Source organism: Berghia stephanieae, chromosome 5, assembly GCF_034508935.2.
Source record: "Berghia stephanieae isolate SIO BIC M18660-M18661 chromosome 5, UCSD_Bste_1.3, whole genome shotgun sequence".
NCBI classification, from domain to species: Eukaryota; Metazoa; Mollusca; class Gastropoda; order Nudibranchia; family Aeolidiidae; genus Berghia; species Berghia stephanieae.
The window spans coordinates 22,221,443-22,233,942 of record NC_088364.1 but is presented as its reverse complement, the minus strand read 5'-3'; the positions used below and the strand labels follow the sequence as shown (position 1 = coordinate 22,233,942).

General features: G+C 40.4%; 1 protein-coding gene across 3 annotated transcripts in view; it reads left to right on the top strand.

Annotated features, from left to right (window-relative positions):
• Nucleotides 1–12,500, top strand: part of LOC144972600 (solute carrier family 15 member 4-like) — an 80,573-nt gene that overhangs the window by 14,085 nt on the left and 53,988 nt on the right. For all 3 annotated transcript variants that reach the window (XM_078914021.1, XM_078914019.1, XM_078914020.1), the window contains exon 2: nt 2,191–2,291. In XM_078914021.1, the coding sequence (XP_078770147.1) occupies nt 2,224–2,291 (68 nt within the window). In that variant the 5' untranslated portion in view covers nt 2,191–2,223. The remainder of the gene's footprint in view (nt 1–2,190; nt 2,292–12,500) is intronic.

Below are 12,500 nucleotides of genomic sequence, written 5' to 3'. Positions count from 1 at the left end.
AGTTTGAACCGGACACGAGTCGAAAATATTGGATGGACATTTTAAGATAATCTCCAAACAAAACATGTGCAATCAACAACCCAATCCCGACGTGGCTGACCGAGAAGTGTTCAAATGTTGTTTAACCTATTATTGTTGTAAATTCCAGTTTGTCAAATGCCATGGTACCTGATAATTGGAAGATAGCCACTCTTAGACCACTCATTAAGAAGTCAGGACTCGATGAAAATCAATTTAACAATTATAGACCAGTCTTCAATTTGCCATTTATTTCCAAAATATTTGACAATATTGTATCTAAGAGAGTAAGTCTCCACCCTTTAAAAATAATCTTTCTTTTCTAAATTCCAGTCTGCTTATAGACAAGGGTCTTTGTTTTTAAAGTAGAAATAATTTTAAGGAATTGACCTTACTTAAACTGATATAATTTTGATCTTATACAAAAACCATATAATATTGCATTTTATTCCATATATATATATATATATATATATATATATATATATATATATATATATATATATATATATATATATATTTCCATTTTTTGTCACTGATCTTAACTTATTTACACGAATGTATACACTCAATATGCAAATCAATTTACACATTTTATTACTTTCACATTATCCATACTTTTACCTCCTAGTCATTTGCTAACTCATTATCATGTCTGTTCAAGCGCACTGATTTGAGTAGTCAATTTTGCTGATTAAAGAACTGAAGTCATCTTAGTCTTACTTGATTTGAGTGCTTCTTTCGGTATACAATAGGCCGCGACATTTTCATACAACGTCTTCAGAATGTTTTTTGTTTTCATGGGTCTGTTCTTATATGGTTCAAATCTTGGAAATAGATTCCAAAAACTTACATTAGAGAATAAATATAGTTCCCATTTTTTTCACCATAAATTTGGTGTTCCTGAAGGTTCCGTTCATGGCCCACTTTTATATACACTTAACGTGCATCCACTTCGTAATATAATCCACGATTTTAGTATCAACAAGCATCCATACACAGATGACACCCAACTGTATCATCCTGTCACATTAAAAAGTGAAAATAAAGTAATCGAAAGGATTGAGACATGCATAAAAAAGATCAAAGTTTGGATCACTGCTAACTTAAAACTAAATGAATATAAGACAGAAATTATTAATTTTGGAAGAAAGAATAGTACACCACAAATCTTATCCCAATCTATTGATATTGCTGGTACAATAAATGTCAACACTTCATCAACCCAGGTTCGTAACCTTGTGATTTATTGGATAACATGAATGACCATGTTTCCAATGTAATCAAATCTTGCAACTTTCATTTGAGAAATAAAGGGAAGTAAGACACCTTATTGATTAAGATATAACTAGTCTTCTTTGTTTGTTAGTAGAATAGACTATTACAACGCTATTCTTGTCGGTTGCCCTGAATACACTATAAACAGATTACAAAAAGTTCAAAATAAAGCAGTCAACATAACATCTCTCACTAAATCAAACAAACATAATATAACACCAATTCTAAAATCCCCCCTACTGGCTGCCAGTAACGTTTCCAATTGATTTTAAGATTATTTCTTATGCATATAAATCAAAATGAACGAAATTCCCCCTCCTTACATCCAAGACCTAACTTCTCCCTATAAACAAGTGCGAGATATGAGATCTGCGAACTCTTTATTGCTTAACGTAAGAAAATTATCTTCAAACAAATTTAATAGTAAATCTTTCTGTATCAGTGCCCTCGGTTATGGAATAGCATACGTTTTAAAACTAGATCCAGCCCTTCATTTGAAATTAAAAAAAAAAGAATCTGAAAACATAACTTTTTTCCCCATGCCTTTTAGTCCGTTGTATATTTTAATTGGTACATTGTTTAACTATTGATTGTCACTGAAGTCCTATTTATTTATTTATTTATTTAATTAATTAATTAATTTCTATTTTATTGTTTTTTTTTTAATTTCTTTTTCATAGCGTCCTGAGCACCTTTGAGTGGAAGTGTGCCCTTTATAAATGTTTCATAATAATAATAATAATAAAATAATAATAATAATAATAATAATAATAATAATAATAATAATAATAATAATAATAATAATAATAATAATAATGATAATAATGATAATAATAATAAATTATTATTATTAGTATTGTTATTATTATTATCACGTATTTCGGTTTTCTTCAGGTGCGTGTAATCTGAGGAGGTTTTTCAAGCAGGATGGGTAATAAATACGATTTGGGCGAGGCCTTGGCTAGTGATGATCCCACTAGTGGCCGCAAAGGCAGGTAAGACCTGCTTCATTAATCTCCTTAGATATGTTTTATACATGTTTGGCTGCACCATATGGTTTGGTGGATGCCGGGTTAAAAATAAATCAAAAGTTTCAAAAACTATCAAAGAGGCATCAAAAATAATAAACCATCCTCTTGATGGAGTAGAAAGAATTCATGGAAAAGCAATAGAAAGGAAAGCATTTTCAATTGGATTCAGTAGTCTGATGTCACGCTGCCTGGCAACGGCGGCCATCTTGGTTCTAAACAAAGAAAATCATTACTTTTTTTTCTTCATGCTGGCTAGAATTTTTCATATGTCTTGTAATCAGAATGTGTAAAAGTCAAAACATGATCAAATCTATGTTCCCCCCCCCCCCCCTTCTGGATACGCTTTTATGCTCGCCGGAGAAATATTTCATACGGCGTCCGCCATTGTTCCGATAGTTTAGAGCCAGTGTTACTAAGTTACCATGCGTCATTAGGAAGGAAGTGACGTTACGACTGTTGAAGAGTATTACCAACAATAAAAAACATATTTTATACCATGAATTTAATCTTTTACCATCTGGGAGAAGGTTTTGTCAGATTAAATGTAGAACTAACAAGTATAGATAGATAGATAGAAAAATAGATAGATAGATAGATAGATAGATAGATAGATAGATAGATAGATAGATAGAGTGAATGAGTGAGTGAGTGTGTGTGTGTGTGTGTGCGTGTGTGTGTGTGTGTGAGAGATAGATAGATAGATAGATAGATAGATAGAGAGAGAGAGAGAGAGAGAGAGAGAGAGAGAGAGAGAGAGAGAGAGGGGGGGGGGGGGTAAAAGAAAAATCACGAAATAAAAGTGCTCGACCTTAATAAGTGGTAAAGATTTTTAAAAAAATTATTCTCGAATGATAACTATTACTCCTATAGATTTATTAAGGGGCGGTTTGGGTCTAATTATTAGGAAAATCCTTCGAAAAATTGATTTTGAGATTTTGGTGGAAATTGATATTTTATCACCCTAGAAATAATATAATTGAAGTCCAAATTCTTAAAGTAGACTATAAAGGCATGAAAAACACAGTCGAAAATGGTTCAGGTAGTAATAAATGTGTGAAAAACGGGAAGCTATTTTGCTATTTTCTCAGAATGTCATATTTCTAAGGGTATGGGATACTGTGTCAAACGTTTCTCTGAATCTATTCAATGAAATTGTCTGAAAATTTCCACAGTTATCACAGAGATAATGTATTGTGTCACCATAGAGAGATTTTTTTGATAAGATATGTGAACTTTGAATTATAATCCTAATTCTGAATTTTTAACATCAATTTTGTCATAACATTTTGATTCTCAACTTTGTAATGTTTTAATAAAAATTCCATAAGCTAAAGCCGTAAAATCTCTCTATGGTGACACAGTATAGTACAATGTTGACAAGAGGGAAGAATATGGAGGTCATTCCTTCATTAGTTTTTGTGGAACGTTTGCCACAAGATTGTTATATTTTTTTATGTCAGACCCCCAAATTAGGTCGCAAAATAGGTATCAACACAGATAATTAAAATGTTGTTTTTTAACCTATAATGACGATACAGAATGATTAAAACCGCCCAATATTGGTAATTAAAATTTTTTTTTGAAAAGACCCAAACCGCCCCTTAAGCATTCTACTGGTGTTTGAGCAAGTCAGGTATTAAATAGTAGTATGCTCCATGGTGTTGTCTTGATCTGTCTAAAGGAAGTACTCCAAATCTTCGACCACGCTGTATTCTTTGTCTTCTTCTCCAAAACCACCACACAAAAAAAGTTTCTCACGCTTGCTCAGCGTCATTTTAACACAGTCGGACTGAGTCGCGCTGAGCTATGGCATCACCACTTCCGACCTAGCTGCTCGTCCGTTTCGCGGTAGCAGCTTCTTATGGTGTCACGGTACTATGTCATGATGTCATCCAAGACGCAAACTCATCGCCGCAATCGTTTACGATCGCGAACCCGCCGGGAGGCTTCGTCACAACGCAACATTCAACTAGATGCTAAAGTGTCGCTAATGTAGACATTAAACATCATTGGCGCCAGAACAGATCCATATGGGGCCCAATTCCTCAGTTTCCTAACTTTGCTCTTGGTGTCTCCCAGGGTGACATGGAATTGTCTTTCCCCTATGATTGAAAAGAACAACTTCAAGGTCTTTTTGCACCTTATATGATCTTTGGGTTTCGCGGCGCAATCAGTTGTGCTTTGCAGTATATTTTCAGCCTAAACGTTTAAGGTTATACATAGTTTTGTGTGTTGTTAGGTTATCCCCGGCTGGCGGTTGTTTTGAGTGTTTTTGGCTAACGCATAGCATCAATAGTTTTTTTTCTCTATCCCACCCTCTCTCTCTCTCTCTCTTTCTCACTCTCTCTCTCTCCCCCCCCCCACCTCTCTCTCTCTCTCTCTCTCACTCTATCCTCTTTTCCTCCCCCTCTCTCTGTCGTGTGTGGTATGACAGTGTGTGTATGTCTCTCTCTCTCTCTCTCTCTCTCTCTCTCGCTCTCTCTCTCTGTGTAAGAGAGAGAAAGAGAGAGAGAGAGAGAGAGAGAGAGAGAGAGAGAGAGAGAGAGAGAGAGAGAGAGAGAAATGCTGTTTGGTATCCGGGTAAGGAAAGAGAACAGGTCCATATTGACCAGTGGATATTTGACCGATAAAAATACGGGATTTGTCACTCTCAAACCCACTCGGACAAATACTGCTGGTTGTTTACAAATAAAGAGAATAAAGGAAGTTGACATCACTCTGGTTTGTTGTTTTTCTGTCACCAGGTGTGTAATCAGTTTCCACTAGATTTGCTTAATCAGACTATAAACGTTTTAGGTTATACATATTTTCTGTGGTGTACGATTGATCAAACGTGTTGAACCATCCATCGATGGTATAACCGTGAAGTTTGCTTAGTTTAGCAGGAACTTGCATTGTTTACATTACGAGTGTTTACATAATGACTGCCGGATAGGCAGCAGCTTCTTATGGTTCACACTATTATGTTATGACGATCGACCCAATCAGCAAAGTCCGGTCCGCATTCGTGCACCGTCGCGAACCCGCCTGGTAGCATCGTCACAACACACCTTTCGACTAGATGCTCTGCCGTTTCGGGTTCTTGCCCACAGCGTGGACATATTGGACAGGAAGTTATACCCCACTGATGTAACGCACCGGCCGTCAGGCAGCTCCTCGACCGAAGCCGATTCGCAGCTACCCAGTGTCTCCTCTTACTGGTATCAAAGCCTGGCAACTTCTCACCAAGCTTAGAGGAGTGTAGGTCCCCGCCCCCACGAGGGATTGAATTCGTCCAAACCGACTTCCATCTCGTATGTGCAGCTCTGTCCGTAGTCAGGGATTCTGCGTACAAGGGTTGCCGGGACTTATTTCGGCTCGAAACGGGGGCACCGTTCATTATGCGCATGAGAGGGGTATCCCCATTCCCTCTCTCTTTGATCTTACTCAGCCACTTTCCCGTAATGGTCTCCCTCCGGACATCGGGGGGCTGGATCGCTGCCATTACTGGGCCCCATTCTCTAGGGGTTGTTGCTAGCGTTCCCGACACTATGTGCATCGACTTGCGAAGTTTTACATCCACCTTCTCAACGTTTCTGCTTCTACCCCACACTGGAGCGCAATACTCCGCGGTGGAATAGCATAGTGCCAGGGAGGATGTTCTCATGAGCGCTTGGCTAGCGCCCCAAGTCGATCCCGCCAGCTTCCTCAGAAGACTATTCCGCTTCTCTATCTTCCGGGCAACCCCTTCGAGATGAACCCGATAGGTAAGGCTGCGATCCAACGTCACCCTAAATATTTTGGACGCGGCTCATATGGGAGTGGCTGGTCCCCGACTAGGACATTCAGTTTACGGGTGTGCCAACCACTGCATAAATGAAATGCAGTGGCCACAGTTTTTGAAGTGTTCATCTTCAGGTACCACTTGTCAAAGTAGGATTTGAGTCTGGTGACGTCCTCGCTGAGTACGCTCTCGAGACGGGTCCACACTTTACTCTGAGTAACGAGTGCCCAGTCGTCTGCGTATCCCAGCCTCAGGGAGGAAGTGTTCGGCATATCGCTAATGTAAACGTTAAACAACATTGGCGCAAGTACCGACCCCTGAGGGACCCCATTCTTCAATTTCCTTACTTTGCTCGTGACGTCTCCCAGCGCGACGTGGAATTGCCTTTCCCCTAAGATCGAAGAGAACAACTTCAAGGTCTTTTTGCACCTTATGATTTTTGCAAGTTTGAGCATCAACCCATCGCACCAGACCGTATCGTACGCCGCTGATAGGTCTATAAACACAGCACCTGTTTGCTGTTTTCTCTCGAACCCGTGCTCAATATGCTCTGTAAGGGCAATGACCTGCTCCGTGGTGCACCTCCCTTCCCTGAAGCCTGCCTGCTCAGGTGGCAGAGCAGCGTCTAGGACCGGCCCCCATCGGTTTAATAGAACACGCTCCAACAATTTATAAAGACAGCTCAGCAGCGATATGGGTCTGTAACTGTCTGCCTCCTTCGCCGGCTTCCCTGGCTTCAGGATGGCAACTATCTTCGCGTGCTTCCACACTTGTGGAAGCTTTCCATTTGCAAGGATGTCAGACATTGCCTCTGCTAGCCAGGCCCGTGCCCTGGGGCCCAGATGCGTCACCATATCGGGATATACACCATCTATCCCTGCTGCTTTGCCGTTCTTTACCTCGCTAATGGCTGCACCCACTTCTCGGGGACTGAACGGGGCCGTCCAGTCCGACTCCTCCGCAGGTAGCGAGTCCAAAATCGTACGGTACGCCTTGCGGACACCGCGCTCAAAAGCCTGATTAGGGACCCGCTTACTACGGTTCTTAATATTCTTGGCAATTGTGTCTGCCTCGCATTCCGGTGCAGCCTTCGCGAAATTCCGATCTGGGTCCAATTTCTTTATCAGACGCCAAGCGTGGCGGCTGGAGTGTGTAAAGTCGAGACTTTCCACGGTCTCCTGCCACCGTTGCTTCCTTCCCTCTGCCAGAGACTGAAGTAGTCTATCGGCTGTGTCCTGGGACTGGGTCTGCTGGTACTCTCGGTACAGCTCTTCCGACTCTGCTGTCCAGCAAGGGGTGTAGAATTTCCGTTTGCCCCGTGGAATAGAGCGTTGAGCGCTCTTAACCAGTAGCCTACTAAATCTGGTTATATTCTTGGACTTGGGAGGAATGGCAGGGCAGACCTGCTCGATATAGGAACTGAATTCCTCCCAGTCAGCCTTCCTGAAATTCCATCTGCAAAGTGGGAGAGACTGCACCCTCGGTATTGTCACCCCAGCTGTGACAAGAACCGGCCTGTGCTGGCTATGCGGAAAGTCCCCGAGGACTGTCCGCTTCACCTGCAGCGGTTTACCGTTCGCGCTTTTCGTTACGAGGGTGAGGTCTGGAGTATACTCCTTCTTATGGCGGGTACCCCGGAAGGTACCCTTGGCTGTAGGATCGTACACTAGGTGTAGATCATTACAGTCCATCCATGAGCGGAGTTGTCTTCCTGCCTCGTTGCAGTCTCGGAAGCCCCATTCGTGATGGTGGCTATTAAAGTCTCCCAGACAGATGGAAGGATGGCTGACCACCGGTACCGGTGGTGTAGTCCAAGTCGCTCTAGGTGGTTTGTAAATATTATGCAAACACAGTTCACCTACTTCCACGGAAATTCGGTTCACCCCATTGCTGTCCGTTACGCTCTCAATGACCCTTACCTTCGATGGCTCTTTAGCGTAAACGCTAACCCCTCCTTTGAGCCTCGAAGTGTCCTCGCGTTGGACCACCGTATAGCCTGGGATCTGGAATCGGGAAGATTGCGCGCCTGAATAAAGGTGGGTCTCCTGTAACAGGAGGATATCTACGCAGTGAACGGCCAATAGCTTTGATAAAAGCTCATTTTTTGCCATACTCTGGCTCTCGACGTTCAGGGACAATATACGCGTCAGTCGCCATCCCGCCGTCGCATTTTCCGATCGGCAGGCCGCGAATCGATTGATGCATGGGACGTTTGCTTTTTTCTCGGACGTGCCGACGACCCTGGCGACACGAACGCGGTATTATTTGGCTAGGCGGCAGACCGCTTCGCCATTGACGGGACTGATTGGGACTCGACATAAGGATAATAGTGTGGCGCCCGGGATAGGGCTGCTATTCGGGCACTGGGTTTGGATCAAATTTAGTCACACACCGGGGCGAGCAGCTCATGTGGCTCGTTGGCTCGATACCCGGGATGGTCTCGTGACGGTCGACCGGGATTTACACCTTTGCCCTCCCGTGTGCCTCAAGCCCCCTCACCAACTGCAAGGTAAAGATCCACGAGGGGGGCCGGATAGGCGTGTTTATGTTCCCTTCCACTTGGTGTCTATTAATATATTATGCGTTCAGGTCAATGCCATCGATAACATCTTGCTATGGTTTAGGTATAATAGTCATAACATCTGCATGCCAAATGAAACCTACCAGCAAAAAAAACTACGTGTGACCTTAAACGTTTATAGTCTGAATGGGCATGATCTATATTAACTTTCCATGTGCTCGAGGTCATTGGTCACATTGCAAAATGTGCTCAAAGTGACCCACTTAGTGAAAAGTGTTCACAGCGTTTTAAATATCTAACATCACGATTGGTCATTTGATTCAGCTTGACACATTTGTAAACAAAGCAGCGTGTTTACATTTGTTAAGAGATATCCAATCGTTGGACAGCAAAAAATAATGTGATTGATGACCTGGTTGGACGAAAACATGAATATAGATCGCTCCCATTATGTATTTTAGCGAGATCTAATCACTCGACTCACGGACCAAAATCAAATACGAAGAGCTGAGTGAACTCAGACTTCGTTCCTTCTTTACAATGTCATTGAGAGAAGGAGAGAGTGAATAGTGTGAGCAGAGTTCTTGGTATTTGTAATCAGTGTTATATTTCAGGACATCAAAACTTAATGTTTTGTGCTTTAAACTTTGAAGGATGTAGATATGTGTGTATTGTGATGAGTGACTTTCGTTGTGAATCTGCATATTGTACCCGCTTCCTCGCTTCCTGTTTAAATTGGCGTCGAAAATCTTAGGGATCGAATAAATTTGATTTTAAAGTTTTTATTAGGCCATTGTGAAATTGACCTGAAGTTGACTTCTTGCATCAGAAAATTAAAAATGGCCTGGATAATTTTAAGCAGCCTGGTTGTCCCTGTAGTCAACACACAAAGACAGGCAGGCTTACTCTTTTTTTTTGGAGATATTATTTGTCCAGCAAACTTCAATTCAGTTAGTCGGTTTAGTTGGCAGATTTAGATCTAGGTCCGTCTCCAATCCGACCTCACTGCGTTTGTGACTTAAAAAGTGACGCACCACGTCAATCTGATGTTATGTCGGTATGTGACCAAGGAAATAATTGAGTATAAAGTATAACTGCTTGAAATAAGGAAATTACGTTCTTTGAAGACATTTCCTTTTTTTACGCAGATTTTATAAGAAAAGTTTAAAATTCAAATGGTTCACCCCGGCATAATACCGTTTTGATACGATTGGTGACAACAAGTAACAAGCCCTTGATCGAGATCCGGGATTCTTGCTGTGTACTTGTGCTTGGTATTCACGAATAACACTATCAATGTGTAGGTTATACAAAATCAGAAAGAAAGCAGGACATAAATTCATCCGTATTTTCATATCAGTTCTGACCATTTTTAGACTGATAAGTCGATGCATTACAATATAATTTATCATTACCTATCTTTACTTGACACATGTTGAGGATGATATTATAGTTATAACCATTAACATTATCATCAATCATAAACTCCCCGCATATTCACATGATAACCAAGGTAAAGAAAACATTCCCTTGTCAATGTTTCAGGTTTCTTTTTTACCAAAAAAAAAAAAAAAAAAGGTTGAGATGTAAAGGAGAGATGATAGAGAAACAGCTCCCTTCATCAAATACAAACACAGACCTTCAGCGTTGCTAGGAGATGGTTCGAGTCAAACTCCCCGCGTTGACTATAGCCACCTTAATGTATTTTTTACCAGCAGAATCTAGTGGCCCTCCAATTTGTGAGCTTTTATCACAATATTTTGGAACTATGATTTGTGGGGTTACACTAGCATCATAAGACAATAAAGCACACTTACAAAAGAACTTGAAACGAATTGATATAAAGAACTAAAAGAACTATTTTCTCTTGCCTGGTCTCTTTGCCTGTTTTTTTATTTTTTTTTTTTGGTTTAAAAATAAATAGCGAGTGATTTTAAGGACGGCCCAATGCTCGTATAGTGAGCGTGTACTGGTGACAGCTAAATGTGACTGTTTATTCTGCTCTCTCATTTACTTGCTTGCTGGCCTTCTCTTATTGCTTTCTGGAATTCAATTGCATTTCTCGCGCGGCAAGAAATGCTTTTGCTTCTTCAGCTACGTTGTCATGGGATTGACTCCATCTCGTGTAAATGCATCATCTAAGGCAGACGTTCAAGAACTACTTTTTAATAAACACGTCTCTCAAGTCCTAATGCTCCTGTTGTATTTCAGTCCTTCCACTTATCTAAATAGATACGCATTCTTCGTCTTCCGGTATGGATTGAGGTCATTTCCAATTTGTAACTCCTCCTGTACCATACCACAGTTCTGTGCATTCCATATATATCATATCATAAGATAGTCAACAGCCCGATATTTTGTTGATGGATCAGCTGACAGCTGGGGCTGTTTTCATGAACGCGGATTAGCGCTTAGTCTCTGACTCTGACTTTAGTCAAGGACTTGAAAAAATCGGATTTCATGTGAGCTGGCTAAGCAAGTCCCAGCCTAAAATCACGGCACATTCGGACTAAGTTTGGCCAAGTTTTAGTCATTTGCTGAGGCAGGACTTCAAGTCTTGGGCTGACTAGTTACTCGGATACATCATAGCGTCGAAAAAGATAACAGCTATTTTTAGATTGATAGCTTCAATTCGGAAGGAAAATACGTCGGTTACGAATCACAGAGGCAAAAGTGTCCTGTTGCTATTGAAATAGCTATAAAAAAACACTATAAGTTAAGTGCAGATCGTCGAAAGTACACATGTTTGTGAGTAAAAAAAAAAAAAAAAAAAAAACCCAAAAAAACCCAACCTGAATTCATCGGCTCGCGAGTTGCGAGTGTACATGGAGACTCGAAATGAAGGGTTTGCGTCACATAACAAAAAGAAATTTAAGAAAAAATTATTAGAAAACGTTATTCTGCTGGCATTGCTGACTGAAATAATGTGATTCATCAAAACACACTTTTTCTTTTGTTTGTTTGTTTTTTGTTTTTTCGGTTCAATTTGTTTGAGTCAATATCTCGTGATATGATTTATCATGACAAAAGTAAGTTAAAATATGAAAAAGAACGAAATATTATCAATAGAGCAGTATAATTAGGTGCCCCAAACGTAAACAAAGGTCTAGAAGCACATGGCAAACCACATGTTCCTGTCTTGACAGCTCAAGTTATAGAAAAAAAATAACCTTTAAAATTTGGCTGCTAGGTGGCAAAAGAAACACATATTCACAAATACTCGATCATGCATCAAATAATGTCTAGATATGGATATTTTATGGAACAAAAGGTAAAATTTATCAAAAGTTACAGTCTATCTATTTTTAGACCAGAGCAAATTATTGCGCTGGTGTGAACAAGACGAGAATTATTCGGAGCCTGATTTTCAGAATAATTTAGTCTTATATTATTATTTCTGCAACTGTTAGATTTTATGTAAACATATTTTCAATACTGAAAGTGTATTGCCTACAACTCAAACTACAAAATTGGGAGACCTATATTGTGCTTAAATTTTTCCGGTCCCTAACTAAAATCACTAGCAACTTGTTATTGTTTACGTTTGGGGCACCTAATTATACTGCTCTATACAGGATGTGTTGCTAATTTTTTCTTTGGAAATCTTTTGCGTTGAAAGTCCGAAGGAAGGTATCCTACATGTCATGTACCAGAGAGCGGGATGTTACCAGCAGATAGGTGTATTGTTTACAAATGGTACCCTGAACATAGTATATAGCACATATAAAATGGCAAATGTAGTAGAATCCATTCTTAAATTCTAGTTCATAAACAGCTTGAGTGTTAAATATCTTCTTAAACCATTTAAAAAGGTGCAAGGTGTTATAACAATTATCGCAGCTAATAGGGGGGGGGGGGGGGGGGGGCGGAGGGGGGAATTGTAGTCAGA